The following is a 15,911-nucleotide window of genomic DNA, read 5'->3' as shown; positions in this document are numbered from 1 at the left end:
CGACGTCAATCAGGTGGGGCAAAACTTCTACGAAAATTCACGCTTGAAAACACGAACTCACCTCATCGTAGATTTGCTCTCAAATACCCTCTTCATTCTCTCTTTTCTTTTGCTTTTCTTTCTTCAATTCTCTTCGTGAAGTCCTCCAAAATATTCCACTATGGCGGGGCAGAAGACCGGTATGAGGTATATCTTGGTTAGGGCTAATCGCGCGCTGATTATACCCAGCCATCCTGTCGGTATACGACAAGACAGGTCTCTTGGATCTCGCTAAGGGTCTCCATGACCAAGGGGTGAGAATTCTGGCTTCTGGTGGCACAGCAAAGATGATTCGAGAGGCCAATTTCCCAGTCGAAGATGTCTCTGCGATTACCAAGGCTCCAGAGATGCTTGGTGGAAGAGTGAAGACGCTGCACCCAGCCGTCCATGGAGGAATCCTTGCAAGAAATTTGGACTCGGATAGCAAAGACCTTGCTGAGAACAGCATCGATAAGATTGACTTTGTTGTTTGCAACCTCTATCCATTCTCGGAAACTGTTGCTCGGATCAACGTTACCATTCCCGAAGCTGTGGAGGAGATAGATATTGGAGGTGTGACTCTGCTTCGAGCTGCGGCAAAGAACCATTCCCGAGTCACCATCATCAGCGACCCAAAGGACTACCACGACTTCCTGACCGAGCTAGAGAAGGATGGAGAGGTTTCGGAAAAGAGCAGGCAGAGATATGCGCTGAAGGCATTCGAGCAGACGGCCGGGTACGATAGTGCGATCTCAGACTTCTTCCGCAAGAAGTATGCTGGCGAGGGCGAGCAGCAATTGCCGCTTCGATACGGCGCCAATCCCCATCAGAAACCAGCAACGGTCTTCATGCAGGACTCACAGCTACCCTTTAAGGTCCTTTGCGGAGCGCCAGGATACATCAATCTTCTAGATGCTCTCAACGCTTGGCCACTTGTCCAAGAGCTCAGCAACGCGCTTAATTACCCTGCAGCTGCAAGTTTTAAGGTAAGCCTTTGCCCTGAAGGTCCGATTTCTTAAAGTAACAAGCCTGCAGCACGTATCTCCAGCGGGCGCTGCTATCGGAGTCCCTCTGAGTGACGACGAGAGGAAGGCATACATGGTTGATGATATTGATGGCATTGAGAGTTCTGGGTTAGCCCAAGCTTACGCCCGTGCCCGTGGAGCTGATCGAATGTCAAGCTTCGGAGACATGATAGCCCTCTCGCACGAAGTAGATTTGACTACAGCAAAAATCATCAGTCGTGAAGTGTCCGACGGCGTCGTCGCTCCGAAGTATACCGATGAGGCATTAGAAATCCTCAAGAAAAAGAAAGGAGGAAAGTACCTTGTGCTGCAAATGGACCCAGACTATGTGCCACCAATGGAAGAGACCAGGAGTGTGTTCGGTGTTAACCTTCGCCAACACCGGAATGATGCAAAGATCTCACCAGCTGATACGTTCAACACCGTCATCACCCCAAAGAACTCACCTCCGCTCCCGGAATCTGCCCTTCGAGACTTGGCTATAGCTACTATTTCCTTGAAATATACCCAATCGAACAGCGTATGCTATGCTCTCAATGGTCAGCTCATCGGTCTTGGTGCGGGCCAGCAATGTAAGCCAACCAATATTCAGTGTATCACAGAGCGATAGGCTGATGCTTTCTCCAGCCCGAATCCACTGCACCCGTCTCGCCGGTGATAAAGCTGACAACTGGTGGATGCGCTTCCATGAACGGACCCTAAGTCTTAAATGGAAAAAGGGCACAAAGCGACCCTCCAAGTCTAATGCAATTGACCTCCTTTGTAGTGGACTTGTGCCAGAATCCGGTATCGAACGCGACGATTTCGAGTCTAACTTCGAGGAGGGCCAGGTTCCCCAGGTTTTCAGCACCGAGGAGCGGAAGGCGTGGCTGGAAAAGCTGAAGGACGTAGCTGTTAGCTCTGATGCCTTCTTCCCCTTCATCGACAATATCTTCCGGACGGCACGTAGCGGGGCGAAATATATCGCAGCGCCGACAGGGAGCCAGAATGATGGAGCTGTGTTCGACACTGCGGAGAAGTTAGGTATCACTTTCGTCGAGCAGCACATTCGACTGTTCCACCACTGAACAGGAGGGTCTAGTGGGTTACGATACCCTCATGGTCATGAAACTGCATTCGAGGCTGGAAGTTACATCAGGCTATATCACAAAAGCTATTCTCTTTTGAATTAGCTGTACAAACATTCAACATGTCATTCACGTCACTCTCACAGGAAACATGCTAGTCAAGGCCTCTCCATCTCAAAATCCGCCCGCGATCAACCCTGAGCTTCTAAGTTGTTGTAAATCAGAAGCTACTGTGGCCGCCCCATCGCGAGTAACTGTGGTAACCCAATATTCCGGTGACCTGTGGCTTAGAAAATTCAGAGTGAATCAAGCTCAGTCCCTTGGGCGGCTTTGCGTCACCTGCAATGAAGAGTTGTATTCGGTGAAGTAATAGGCGGGGATCTAGTCATCATTGGACCACATCCCTCAGCATGCTAATCAATGAAATACACTTTGTATCTGGCCTACGAAGGCGTCTCTTTTCGACCACCAAGGGTACGAACAGCGAGATAAAGCAGAGATGTACTTGTTTCACATGTGACATATATCAATTATAATTTAGTTATACCTGGTGGAAACATCCTTGGATGCGTTAGTTTCATCTTGGTTAAAGGTCTCGTTGGATCGGTTTCGGAGAATTGGGTTGTATATCACGGATTTTTATGGTCCGGAAGATGGTATTAGGCTCTGGCGGCCCAATGCCCAGTGGACTCCGGTGTCAATCATATGAGGCGGTGGGTACAGGGTGTTCGCGCACACTACTGGCCACGATTGAAACCACAAGAAACACGGCGATGATATCTCGTTGATACAGTAGTGGCACATATCCACCTTCAACAGATTTTCACGAAGATAGTGACACGGTATCTACACGCAGCTAAATACACGACACCAAAACCTCGTTGAACTCTTCGCGGACTTAATCATGAGCATGCTGCCCAAGAGCTATAATTCGACGTTAGAAAGTATTCTCATTCAGTGCTGTAATATTAGGCTAACTAGTAACAGTAACCCACAAGATTAAGTCTACTTCCCGATTAGGATAAGTCAGGACCAAATACTGCGCCGTCAGAAGGAGATCCCAGGACCAGGCTACCGGGTAACACATCTCCCGTTTTCGCTGTCGCACATGCCCAACGGATATCCCCAAAACGGACTCGGAAATGCAATTTAAGATAGGATTTGATTGGTTCATCTCTTTGACTTGTTACCGGATTTGAGGGGAAAGTAGATAAGGTGCCCAGCGATGCTCGACAATTTATACCCATTTAGATACAGCAGCACAACCGGAAATCTGACGGTTAACCACTTTTTAAGCCAACGACTCTTGGCTCCTTGGAACGTTAACCTGCACTTAATATTCACTTTCTCTCCCTCAACAAATCAGATGTCATCAGTGAGCACTCAATTGCTAGTTTGGTTGAATTCAAAGCATCCACAGTACAACCGTCACACTCGGCTTGCAGACGCTACAACACAAGACTTTCTTTAGAAATGATGTATAGCCAAACCGCCACCAGCATGCCATCCCAGCATCTCAAAAATATCCACAAGAAGCGAAATATATACAAAGTAAAAGTCCCATTCCCTCAATTTTGTCCTACTCACTCCCTGACCAGCTTTCTTACCCTCCTTCTTGTCATTATCCTAGCTTTAGAACGACAAGGTAGCTCCCGCAGAACCCACAACTGCATCCTTAACTGCGCTGGCAGCCAAAAGGGTGGGCACCGTATATGGCGCAGTGTTCAGGGTTCCTGCCAAAGCCTCATTGCTAGCGCCTCCGAAGTCGTTTCCGCTGGCGACCGCATATCCATCATCAGTACTATACAACGGTTTCTTTGAGTTTACAAAAACGTTGTTTTGGACGAGGACTTGGGCGCCGTCCCGGGTGTTGATACCATCAGCAACATTTTCGTAGTAGTTGTTGAAGATGTGGCCGGTTCCGAAGCGAATGCTCGGGCCGCGGGAGTTGATGTTCTTCCAGTAGTTATTGTGGTAGGTGACGCGGAGGTGGCCGGTATCTTCGTCGGCGTTTGAGTCAGAGTGGCCAACAAGCGAGCACTTCCAGTGGTCGTGGAAGTAGGTATTTGACACGGTGATGAAGTCGGCGGCGTGTGTCAGATCGAGGAGGCCATCGTAGTAGTCTTTGTCGTGGTCCATGTCCGAGGATAGGTCGCAGTGGTCGATCCATACGTTTTGGGCAAGCTGAACCGCGATGGCATCGCCGCCGACGACTTTGGCGATGGAGAGATTGCGGATGATGACGTTTTTCTTAGACTTTACGGTGAGGGTAAAGCCGGTAAGTTCTGGGAGGAGAAAGTTAATGAGGTATCGGAAAGGCTAATTGAACAGAGTACTCACTCGCAGCAGAGCTCTTGCCGATGATACTCTTGTTGGAGCCAATTTTGACGTTACCCGTGGAGCTGATTGGTCCAGAGACCATAACGATACGTGCGGTGTCGTCCGCAACGGCTGCGGTGAACTGGGCAAAAGTCGAAACAGTAGTGGTGCTTCCGCCCTTTCCGCCCGTCGTGCCACCATTCTGGGTTGCGAAGCCGGCGCTTGGGGTATCTGTAACTGAGGCTCGTTTGGCCAAAACACCTCGCTTCTCCTCGGTGGTCGGTGTTGGAGCTGCCAGAGCGATGGTCGAAAGACCCAAGGAGAGGAATGTAGAAAGCTTCATCTTGATGAATTGTAGATGAGAAGTAGGTTGAAACAAAGAATTGATGGGAAAGAAGAGAGGAGCAGACCGAGCTGATGGATAGCTGTGTTTTAGCTGCCAGTCCTCATTCTTTTATACAAAGCCGTTTACTTGGACACAGACCCAGCCTAGCCTTATACATCACCACTAAGAAATCGCAAGGACTGCTGGCTTACACCAAATAGGGTTGCCAGTGGAAAAATGTTTCAACCAGATATCGCACCAATCGCTATCCATCAAAGTAGGGAGCAAGCACGGTCGCGGTCGGAGAAAAATGCTTCTGGGGCCAGGCATCATGATGCAAACAGGCTTGTTGGTCCCTGGCCGCAATTTATGTTTCGTTCCACCATTCCCTGGATGGTATTGACGAGCCCCACCAATCCGCGCGGCAAGAGAACCGGTGCCAGAACAAGGGTGGTGTGAAACATTAAAGTGGCCCAACCGCTTTCTTATAAGGTGCTTTTAAGATTAGAGGAGAGGGACTGCGCTCGTGGCGTATGCTCGTTCTCGGGTCGGATCAAATGTCACGACATCATTTCTACGATGTCGGTTGGATGTCGTGCAACGTCTTCAGAAAGTCGGTAAAGGAGCATTTCATCCATGCAGCGTGAAAGCCTGTCGGAGCATTTTTGAAAACGAGATTTTCGGCTTCTGTTCCTAGCGGAATAATGCGCTGTTATATCAATATAACGATATTAAGCAGATTATCGGATCATGCAGTCCCCCGCATTATGCAACATGCTTGCTTCGAGAAGCGATTTCTGAACAAGATGCAGATGAGATCCGGAGACAAAAGGGGCGCGGAAGAATCAACACCGTCAACTTCTTGTGTCCGTCTGAGATGTGCTGAGGATAAAGATTGTTGGAGGAAATCGTGGGGAAATTAGTAAGAAGAATTGGATGACAGGGCCGTCCATCCAGCGACGATGAGACCTCCTCTTTCTTTGAACAAACATTGAAGAATCTGGGAAGAATCCGTGAAGTGTATCGGTCATACTTAGCCCGAGTCTCCCAATATCAAGGGAGGGAGGCTTCCTCTTCCTACCCGGAACGAAGAGACACAAGCTCCTCGAACACACATGCTCCTGTTCCTTCAATGAGAATTCTTAGAGCTCAGCCGATGTGAGGAGTTGATAGACATTAAGGGACAAATGTGTGGAGTATTGAGATTTAGGTGATAGCGCTACTCTCATGTATCTATGCTCGCGCCATTGGAAGTCTGGGAGGCCTGTGCAGAAGTCATGTTGCTTTCTTGGTTCCTCTCAAAACATAAAGCGAGAGCACGGAAGTGACAGCAAGTCTCTATACGAGAGAATTGCGAAGTTATCATCAGGTGTTTCGATAGAATGGGAAGTCTTTGCCAAAGTACACGTTACGCAACTGTGCTAGTCTTTCAAATACCAGTAATCTCAACCCGAAGCAACACTAATTTCAGGAACGATTACGGGCCAGATGCACCTACACCCCAGAAAGGGACTCCGGAATACAAGAATTGACGTGCGAGGAAGGACTGTTCTCCGCAGAACTAGTTAGAGCCTTGAGTACATCAAAAATACTAAACGACTGTGACATTCTCATATCTAGAATGCCTACTGCTAGGTCCTATCTAGAACAGCGTGTTCTAGAGAAACGAACAACGTCATACCTTAAGTTGAATATCATTTGAAGGTCTGTAGAGCCACTGGCGACTGGAAGTGGAGACTCAATGAAATTGAAATGCTATGCCTCCCGCCACATCTCGCTGGTATCTTTAGACTCTCCCCCATGGGTTGCCACCTGTTCTACATGAAAATGGATAGCTAGAGTTCTCATGAAGAAAGAAAGTTCGAGTATGATCTCTTGAATGCTATAGTATTTACGAAGATTTGGCTTTTCAAAAAAAAAATTTGGTGCTGTTACGTGTGTGCCTATAACTTAGTACTTTTTGAAAACCTTGCAAAGTAGCTGTAAAGGAAGGACACCTCGAAATCCTAAATTTTTTTTCATTGCAGATGTAGACCGACCCAGTTCACTAAGTAGATACAGGATCTTGTGTACCGCTTAAGGGAGGGAGAACCTAGGATGGTAAATTCTCTCCTCAGGTCAAATCTGAGCCTATTCAAAATACGGTCACGTAAACAACCACGAGGCCAACAGAGCATTGATCACACTAAATATTCAGTCACCCAACATAATCGTGGCCAAGAGAGAGATGTGGATCCCGACCCTTTACTTATAGATCTACTGCTTACACCACCTGCAGTGCAGCTAAGAACTGTTGGGCGTAGATGACACATCACCTTCCTCTCGGCGCACCTAGTTGTCCCGATATCGGAATGGAGATGCCTGGAGATGCCTCTATTTTATGTTTGCAAGGGATGTTTTGGGTTTTGGCGAAATAGCCGAGTTGTTAGTTGACTGGGGTGGAAAATCTGTGGTACTGAGCTGTGCCTATTTGCTACGCATGGAAACTCGAAAGCAGCTAAGAGGTTTTTGGAACGTCGTGCAGACATACATTGTGTAGGTGTCAGGGAACTCCTATTGGGAGCTGTAAGCAAAGGATATCTTGGAATAGTCCAAATGTCCCTTGTTTCCGATGGTATTAACAAAGAATCTCCTCTACCATTGTCCACGCTGCATAATTGGAACACAGTGCCATGTTTTGGCTGCTAATGGAATGGGGTGCAAATTCGTGCATACTTGAAGTCGCTGCCGAAGCTTCAAGAAGAGCTACGGCTGCTGGGATGGAGTCTATGCTGGCATCTTTGCGCAGTTCTATTCCCTCAAGTCAAGCCTGGGGGACGTAGATATTACAGAGTGCTTGGGTTTAACCTACCTTTTCGGTTCCAGCAACCACCCTAGTTCCATAGATATCTAGCCTAGCAACTATGGCAGTTTAATAGTTAACAGAGCTACTAGGGCAAGGAAAAGGTGACTTTTCAGAAGCCTGATCAGGCAGTGTATCAGCCTATTTAGGTGTAATCCTAGTCTCCCATCTTCTAGCCTTAACATCTCCATTAAACCTCCGCAGATTTAGGCGATTCTAACGCTATTGGAAACCCTTAGCAAGATGTGCAAATTACATGCAGGACGTATTGTCGTGGCTCGTTGCGTTGAGGAGCCGTTGCAGAATTTGCTGGATGGGCGGTGCTGGAACCTTAGCGGTGGTGCAAAAGCCCATCCCTTTACTCAATCATTAACTAGATGAGACAATTCCAACGCCGTTAGAAAGCTATTATTAAGCTCGATAAATCTTGCATCGAAAGCCTTCTGATAGCTTGTACCCTTTACGTAGTGTTCTTACCTGAGTAGACGGAGAAAGGATGGGCATTGGAACTGAAAAAGTGGTACGAAAACCAACAACCTATTTTGAGCGGGGGTGCTCGCCCAGGAAGCTAGTGCAGAGTGATCAGTCGAGATTTAAGATGAGATTTAAGATCTGAGATGAAAGCGGTGGAGGAACACGAGATGCCGGAATATAGCATGTGGTGTGACATCACCGCCGAAAACGGTATAGAGCTCAATCAAAGAAGCCAGCACGACAACTTCCAAAGGCAACAGCAATCGGCATTTTTTACTATACCTACCTCTCTCCGTCATCAGCTTCCTCAATTTTGATTCTACTGCTTCATCACACTGTTTCTTGTCCTGCACAGGTGAAGAGGCACATCTGCTTCATTGCCGAAGCTGCTCCAACACCGCCACCAAAACCCGGCTTCAAACCCAGATACATCAGCCCTAACCTCACAACCCTCAACCCGCAGTCATGCCCCCAATCCCCATCCACAAAAACGACCCCATCCAACCGGTGGCGGCAAAACCCGACGGCGTGACCCCGCAAACCGCAAACCCACCCCCAACACGCACAACACCGGCCTCGATTCCCGCAACCACAACTGCGGACGCCAACGCCAACCCGCCTCCTCCCCAGCCAGGCGCTCGCCCAATCCCTCCAACTGCCTCGACGGCGGCGCCAACATCCTCTTCCTTCTCACCACCTGCCCCGCAACCAGGCTACACAGCAACCCTTTCAACCACCGAAACACGTCTCGGCGGACTACCACCACAATTCACCATCCCGCCACCCTCAGACTCTCAACTGGCCGGCCGCTCTACCACAGCCGCGAGGCAGGCCTCAAAGCCTGGCCCCACAACCCTCAACATGGCGCCCGCAGCTTCGCCGTTTCAAATCGAACATTCGCAGGGTGCGATCCATGCAAGCGCAAGTGGAGAGGACGAAAGGAGCCTTGAACACCCACCGGGCTATGTGCAGAATTCTGACAATCGCCTATATGCAGCGGAAGGAAGTGCGACAGACGGTCAGCAGGAGAGTGACGGCGGTGTGGGCAGTGCAGCCTGGAATGTGTTGAACAAAGCCGGGGCGGCGCTGAAGAAAGGAGAGGAGGCAGCTTGGAGGGCTGTTAGGAATAAGGGTTAGGGAGCGCGTCATCGAAGTTTGCAACCTACCTATGTTAGTCGGCGTATGGCGTTAGGGGGAACCAGATAGATTGATCATCAGCTATTGGGGCCGTCCGGCTGAGAATTATATTAGCATGCTGGTTGAGATCACGGATCACAGATCACACGCCACAGTCAACACATCGGTAGCATTAGCGAATGATAAAGAAAACCCAGACTTCTATGGACTACTATTTCCCCCACCATCCCCAAACGACAGAGACACTGAAGGAAAGAGGCAAATAGACAAAGCAATGCAAGCCGAGGTGCCGTTGTGTAATACAGAGTGCTGAGAGGGAAAAAGATTTGCCAGGCAAGGATAAAGTACAGGGCGTGTGGATCACCTCCATCGTGCTTTTCGTTAACTAGAGCAATCTTCTACCCCGACGGGCTTCTTATTGCTCTGTCCAGTCTACCACTCGCTACCACTCGCTACCCCTCCCCTCAAGCCCAACTCACCACAACAACAATTATCTCCCTCCACCACATCGTTCCAGCATATCGGGTATCGGAGGATGGAGAGGCGCTTAACCAGATCCACCCTTGAACTTCTTGCCGAAGAGGATCAGCTGGACTTGGTCATAGATGGAGAGCACACCAGCACCGGCGACACCACGGAGGATGTTGGCACCAGCACCCTTGAAGAGAGACTTGACGCCCTCAGCGGCGATGATCTTGCGGGCAGCATCCATCGAAGACTTATACTTGACGGCCTGGAAATGGATTAGCATGTGATTCTTCAATGGAGCATGGATGCTTGATGACATACCTCACCAGAAGTCATCATCATACGACGACGGATGGTGTCGAGAGGGTAGGAAGCGATACCAGCACCAGTAGTGACAGTCCAACCGAGCAAGAAGGAGGCCAAGAAGTTACCCTCGAGAGGGCCGACGAGAACAACGGGTTTGATGGAGTCGTACATGCCGAAGTAGAGACCACGGTAGACGACGATACCAAGAACAGAAGGCATGAAACCACGGTAGAGACCAGCAATACCATCGGAGGCGAGAGTCTTCTTGTAAACGTCGACGAGGCCGTTGAACTGGCGGGCACCACCAGTCTTGGCATCCTTAGCATCGTTGGCAAGACGAGTACGGGCATAGTCGAGGGAGTAGACGAAGAGCAGCGAAGTAGCACCGGCGGCCTAGAGTAATCAGCTGAAGCCCATGCTGCTCGAAGAGTCTAGGGACTTACACCACCAGAGGCCAAGTTGCCCATCATCCACTTGGCGTAGCCATCACGCTCTTTCTTGAAGGCGAACATGGACTTGTAGGTATCACGGAAGGCGAAGTTCAGGGCCTGGGTGGGGAAGTAACGGATGACGTTGGCAGTGTTACCACGCCACAGGGAGAGAACACCCTCTTGTTGCGAGGTTCGCCTAAAGCAGTCCGCGATACCGTTGTACTTGCGGTCAAGACGACCAGACTTGAGCATCTCATCCTGTGCAAGGCAAAATGTCAGTGGCGACCTTGGGGGAAGCTCTCAAAGAGCAGTAGATAGTGCGTACCTGATTCTGGATGAGGAGCTTAATACGCTCGATGGGAGCGGCGGCGGTCTTGGAGACGGCGGCAGAGACACCACCCACTGGAGATAAGGCGTTAGTTCCCGCATCAACCGGTAAAATTTTGGGAAAGATTGGACATCAATTCACGAGGCCAATTGCATTGGCAGAAGATGGAACCGGCGTTGTGAAGGGTGACATACTCAAGAAATCGACCACGAAGCCCTGTAGAAGTTAGCACGGGAGTTACAAAATTGCCGCAAAAAAAGTTGCGAAGCTGAGCCGCCTCCCACGACGCCCATCAGCAACAGCAATAATTTCATCTCGCACAATCATTGCATCACCCGGAAGCCATTGCTCGATCGCATTGAGATGATTTTATCGCTCGTCGCCGGTCAGGTCGCCATTGATGTGGACAGGTTGCTGTGGAATTGGGGGTTAAGCTTACGGGCATGCCCATGAACGACTTGTCCGCCTGGACGACATCGCCTTTAGCCATTGCGAGAGAAATGAAGGTATTCGGAGTGGAGAATTCTGCTGGTGCCGCTGGCAAAGAGTGGTGTGGAGGTCGGGCTGGTGGATGGGAGAGGAATATATGGAGTCTGCGGGCGAGAAAAATAGAGAATACCAAGGTTTTGCCCGAGCGCCGCGCTAGCTTAGTTAAGCCAGCCGATGGTCCGGGAGGTCTTCGCACACTCTACCCCGAGGATATTCAACGGGGGAAGATACTCGCAAATATTTGCCATGCGGCTTAAAAATGTGATGTCACTAGTAGATGCACCATCTGCACCTTCATCTCAAGGCCTTTTGATAAGCTCCGTCTCTAATGAACTGCTCAAATAATACTCTTCTCACCTCTAGTCCTCCCTATCGCACATGAACCACGCTGTGCTTCACCGCCCCACCCCCAACGTAGCAGCGGCCCTCGGGTATCTTTTGGCGCATCTTTTCTGCCAGATGGCACTCCAGAAGTCCGCCCTCGATCCGTTTCCTTTCACGGTCGTTCAGATTTTGTTCAGCGTCGGGTAATATCGGCTTGGGACCCCGCGGCTGGACCAATCAGGACCAGGGAGATGGAAAAACCATGATGAGGCTGTGATTGCGATGGCAGCGAAACGGCTGTGAACAAAGCGACAATTCTCTGTCAGATTTTGGCACACTCATATTTAGTAACACTTCTCCTACAGAAAATAAGGCTGGCATTGAGAGTGTACATTGCTTCTAATACCAGACCTAGTGCACAACAGTTTAGAATTTGAGTCAAGCACACAAACGCCGACAGGGTAGCCTTTTTGAATTATATCGTTCTTCCTAGCATCATGCTGATACTCCACACTTAGCTTTTCTTATCCTCCTATCTGTTAGGGAATAGTGTCTGTTATAGTAGCAGCAGCGTTTCTCCACTCGTCCTCTAGTTTCCTGGCAAGCATACAACACTAGCGAAATCTATGTTTCACTGTACCTCAGCCTTCTCGAACTACTTTCCTTATCTTTAAAATTCTTCACTTAATTATTACCGCTTTTCCATAACTATCCAAAATGATCCAAAAAAGTGCAGGAAAAAGCACAATTGTGTAATCTCAAAAGGATGTTTTCGGCAGGACGCCAATCAACACATTCCTTACTAACAGGGTTCATAAATCTACAGCTTAGATTCTAAAGAAGAGAATCAAGAGAGGCATATTAGCATCATCTTGAAACCCGTGGCAGCTGCTTTTCTATATCAAAAGGCCTTTCTATGTCAAGATATACGAGCTTGAAAGTGGAATGGCAGGCGGAAAATACTAGAAATTCGTACTAGACACACACGCAAACAAATCACGTAAGCCAGTTCGATCAGAGTGTCTCCAAGCAACACCTTCGTTGCTATTGATTTCGTCTTACATGCGCTTTCTTTCGCCTGCGCCCCCTCTCCATATTACTGTATGCCGTGAAAGATCATCAGACGCCTCAGTCAACGAGGACGGTGAGGCCCGAGCGTCATCTACCACACCTCCTGAGCCTGATGCCGATGCTGGTGACGGAGAGGTGACCACGTCATCCACAGGTGCACCATCCAAATTGGCCAACAACTCACTCTCATTCTTCTGAGATGGAAGGATGAGCTCTGTGGGGCTAAGGAGGAATGAATGTCGTTTCCAATTCCCGCCAAGCGCGTCGATATTAGAATGCCGTCTCGAAGCTCCTTCGGGTGCGATGAGAAGGTCAGAATTTCGCTCTCTGGAAGCGTCTTGTGAATGGAATCGCCGATGCGCCGATTTTTGAGCCGAGGTAGAACCCTCTAGCAAGCTCAACGTCTCGAAATGAGACTGTCGTCGAGGTGAAGGAGGGGTTAGGATTGTCGAGGGGCTCTCGTCTGATGTAATCGAAATGAGAGGCGATATCTCGGAGTGAGATCCCGAGGTGTCCTTTCCTTCACCTGTCTTCTTCCTTTTATTGGTATTATTAGCCGTAATCTGGACACTCACATGGGCCGGCCTCCGCATTTGGCCCTCTGTCCTCTGTATACTAAGTTCAACTGCAGAGGAGGCATGCCGCAGGGTGCCAATATCCGGCGCATTATTGGCCTGCATATTGGTTGTGATTAGTGCTATCGGAGACGATATTTTGGCCTTATCAATATGTTGCCTTGGAGATTTTGTTCGAGGGAATGGTGATGGTGGTATCTGATATCGCTTCATCGCTGGAATTTTTTTTCGTCTGGGTGACGTAGATGGCGAGGGTTGGAGGGATGATGTTGGGGAGTCTTTGCCTAACGAAAGCGTTGGCGGTGAGGCCAAGCCAGGGAGCGTATCCGTAGGAGGTGCTGCTGGCTGAGTTGACGAAGGCGCGGAGTTATTCAATGAAAGCCTTAGTATTGCCCGTGCTGCTTCGAGTTAGCTTGCCTTTAGCGAGAACATAGACAAAGAGATAAAATAGTAAGCGTGAATTGTGTGAGAAAAAAGGCTCAGATCTAAAATGAGCGATCAAGAAGCCTCATCAATAGGGTTTGGTCAATGTGGGCGTGTTTGTTAAGGACTTTCATGGATAGTTTTTAGGAAATGATCCCACTTACCATTTTCTCCTGATATTGTCGCTGGATACTCCTTTAAATACTTTTTCACACAATGAGTTCTCCGAACTGACATTTCATCGTCAGAAAGGTTGGTGTCCAGGGTAGGGTAGTGAGTTTTCATCGCATTCTCCAACGCTTCGGCGCTCGGGAATATTACGGGGTTCCTTTGGTATTTGAAAATCTGGAGAGCCTTCATATCACCCATGGAAAATGGCAGGCCTTTAATGTCATTTCCGATCACAGAAAGAACTTTGAGCGATGTAAGCTTCGAGATGCTCCCAGGAATAGCTCGAAGGCGATTTCTGGCCATGTCTAAGATCTCGAGTGATGCAAGCTCTAATATAGCGCTAGGAATGACTTCGAATTTATTGCCACGCAAATTTAAATAACGAAGACGCGAGCATAATACCAGGTTGCTGGGGATTTGTTCCAGATTGTTGTGACTCAATGCTAACCGTTCGAGATGAAATCGCAGAACATCAACAATTTGCTCCGGGAGATCATCGATTTTCTTATAGCTAAGATCGATGGTAAGCCCAGGATATTCGCTTGAAGGTATCATAGAATCGTGAGTCGTATTTTTGATTTTGAGGTCGTGGGCGATGACTTGCTCTTTGACTAGTCGATTGATTTCTCGTGGTTGCAGGCCACCCCCTCCATTTCTTGGATCCACCATGCCTTTAACAGTTTTTGTCTCCCACTTAGACGTTTTGGTTGGAGTCGGATGCTTTGGTGAACGATATCTCTCACGTTGAAGGTTGTCACTACTCGGCGATCTTGGTGATATCCCGCCAACATCGTTCATCAGCGTCCCCAAGATTATCCGTCGATCTTCAAATGAACGTTCGATTAGCCAAGTACGGACAATTCCATAGAAGGGGTCTGATAAGACATTCGATGTCCAGGCACTTTCAGATGCCGGCGATATTCTCCCGTTAATCACAGGAGAGGGTCGTCGTTGATGTGAAGGTATCCAGGATTGTGGAAGGTATCGAGTAGGTGTAGTTCCATAAGAAGAAGAGGATAGGACAGTAGACCACCGTTGACTGATCCTTTTCTGATCTTCCGACATTAACGCGGAGAGTCTCTGGCTGTGTCGAGAAACCTGCTCCTGAACAGTTTCTGGTTCAAAAGATAATCTCCTCGAGAGGCTAGAGCGGATATATTCAATTTCCTCACGCACTGAGCCCACTAAGGTATCGGTCGGAGAGTATTCTCCAATAGGTTGCTTCGGGCCTGGGGGGTTTTGAAGGGTCTCTGACAAATTCGACAAATGTTCGGATAGATGAACTTCCTTTGCCATTGCAGCAGAGTATTCTTTGAATTCGCGCTCCGCTTGTTCCAACTCAATCATGGAGGCACGGTGTTCAAGTTGGAGACTTTGTAGGAACGAGCGGTCTTGCTCTTCTTCTATAATAATCTCTGGAGTATTCTTCATTGACCTGAGACTTTGTTAGCATAATGTTCAGATAGTTAGAGTAATGACATACGCCCGCCGCGTTACTTTCTCTGCTGTGTTGAGCGTTCCCAACATGAGCGCCAGGTTCGATTTATATGCCTCCAAGGCAGCTCGCAGGATAGTAATCTTAGGCTTTTGGAAGACAACCCATTGAAGCTTTCCAACGAGCCCAAATTTCCCATCTTTTCCTTTCGACATGCCCCGGACACTCTCGGATGCATCAAGGATTTCCGTGAACATTTCCATACTAGCCTCAGTCATGTCTTTGGTCATCTCGGCACAGTGTGAATAATATGCCGAATCTTGGACCTGCTCCAATGTCTCTCCCAATGTCTTGACGACCGCGCAAAGAGCTCTGATTTCACTGCCGATCATTCGAGCTTCCTTGCCCGCTGAGCCTACATCAGCTGCTAGCTGTGAGAGGACAAGAGTGACCTTCGTGCCGGCTGACACGATGCCAATGATGCTCGCGGCCAATTCAGCCATGACTCACAAAGTTAAACGAGAGTACAATGGGATTATAATAAGCATAGGAGGAAAGACAAAATATTTTAGAAAGGCGGCCCTTATGGGGAGCCCGACTCCTGAGGCTAAATCCTCAGGCTCCAGTCAAAAGCAATTCTGTGGCGCAGCAGCTAGATGTCTAAACCAGGGGAAACAAGTTTG

General features: G+C 48.8%; 7 protein-coding genes across 7 annotated transcripts; 4 read left to right on the top strand and 3 right to left on the bottom strand.

Moving 5' to 3' along the window:
- Positions 1 to 160: 160 nt before the first annotated feature.
- On the top strand, positions 161 to 2,110 carry BDR25DRAFT_313990 (AICARFT/IMPCHase bienzyme; the record flags this gene model as incomplete). The annotated part of the gene is made up of 4 exons (XM_033691418.1): positions 161 to 179; positions 229 to 1,004; positions 1,054 to 1,615; positions 1,671 to 2,110. The coding sequence occupies 4 exons, from the start codon at positions 161 to 163 to the stop codon at positions 2,108 to 2,110; spliced, it is 1,797 nt and encodes a 598-aa protein (XP_033548249.1).
- Positions 2,111 to 3,742: 1,632 nt separating this feature from the next.
- Positions 3,743 to 4,772, bottom strand: BDR25DRAFT_285994 (pectin lyase-like protein; the record flags this gene model as incomplete). The annotated part of the gene is made up of 2 exons (XM_033688217.1): positions 3,743 to 4,395; positions 4,451 to 4,772. 2 exons carry the CDS (start codon positions 4,770 to 4,772, stop codon positions 3,743 to 3,745), a joined length of 975 nt encoding a protein of 324 aa, XP_033548248.1.
- A 515-nt stretch (positions 4,773 to 5,287) lies between these two features.
- BDR25DRAFT_354645 (uncharacterized protein) lies at positions 5,288 to 6,197 on the top strand (the record flags this gene model as incomplete). Its single annotated transcript, XM_033695345.1, has 6 exons — positions 5,288 to 5,367; positions 5,397 to 5,443; positions 5,511 to 5,664; positions 5,712 to 5,912; positions 5,972 to 6,155; positions 6,180 to 6,197. The coding sequence occupies 6 exons, from the start codon at positions 5,288 to 5,290 to the stop codon at positions 6,195 to 6,197; spliced, it is 684 nt and encodes a 227-aa protein (XP_033548247.1).
- A 654-nt stretch (positions 6,198 to 6,851) lies between these two features.
- On the top strand, positions 6,852 to 7,576 carry BDR25DRAFT_354643 (uncharacterized protein; the record flags this gene model as incomplete). The annotated part of the gene is made up of 4 exons (XM_033695344.1): positions 6,852 to 6,983; positions 7,090 to 7,258; positions 7,294 to 7,396; positions 7,423 to 7,576. The coding sequence occupies 4 exons, from the start codon at positions 6,852 to 6,854 to the stop codon at positions 7,574 to 7,576; spliced, it is 558 nt and encodes a 185-aa protein (XP_033548246.1).
- A 959-nt stretch (positions 7,577 to 8,535) lies between these two features.
- On the top strand, positions 8,536 to 9,207 carry BDR25DRAFT_285993 (uncharacterized protein; the record flags this gene model as incomplete). Its single annotated transcript, XM_033688216.1, has 2 exons — positions 8,536 to 8,951; positions 8,997 to 9,207. The coding sequence occupies 2 exons, from the start codon at positions 8,536 to 8,538 to the stop codon at positions 9,205 to 9,207; spliced, it is 627 nt and encodes a 208-aa protein (XP_033548245.1).
- A 167-nt stretch (positions 9,208 to 9,374) lies between these two features.
- BDR25DRAFT_303422 (ADP,ATP carrier protein) lies at positions 9,375 to 11,326 on the bottom strand. The gene is made up of 6 exons (XM_033690006.1): positions 11,180 to 11,326; positions 10,935 to 10,956; positions 10,738 to 10,814; positions 10,425 to 10,670; positions 9,997 to 10,374; positions 9,375 to 9,940 (listed from the first exon to the last, which is right to left on the bottom strand). The coding sequence occupies exons 1-6, from the start codon at positions 11,228 to 11,230 to the stop codon at positions 9,755 to 9,757; spliced, it is 960 nt and encodes a 319-aa protein (XP_033548244.1). The 5' UTR covers positions 11,231 to 11,326; the 3' UTR covers positions 9,375 to 9,754.
- Positions 11,327 to 12,611: 1,285 nt separating this feature from the next.
- On the bottom strand, positions 12,612 to 15,751 carry BDR25DRAFT_342663 (uncharacterized protein; the record flags this gene model as incomplete). The annotated part of the gene is made up of 3 exons (XM_033693752.1): positions 15,277 to 15,751; positions 13,787 to 15,228; positions 12,612 to 13,597 (listed from the first exon to the last, which is right to left on the bottom strand). Exons 1-3 carry the CDS (start codon positions 15,729 to 15,731, stop codon positions 12,612 to 12,614), a joined length of 2,883 nt encoding a protein of 960 aa, XP_033548243.1. The 5' UTR covers positions 15,732 to 15,751.
- Positions 15,752 to 15,911: the final 160 nt, after the last annotated feature.

This window comes from Lindgomyces ingoldianus, assembly GCF_010093535.1.
Source record: "Lindgomyces ingoldianus strain ATCC 200398 unplaced genomic scaffold BDR25scaffold_14, whole genome shotgun sequence".
Taxonomy (NCBI): Eukaryota; Fungi; Ascomycota; class Dothideomycetes; order Pleosporales; family Lindgomycetaceae; genus Lindgomyces; species Lindgomyces ingoldianus.
This window is presented reverse-complemented; position numbering and strand designations above follow the sequence as displayed.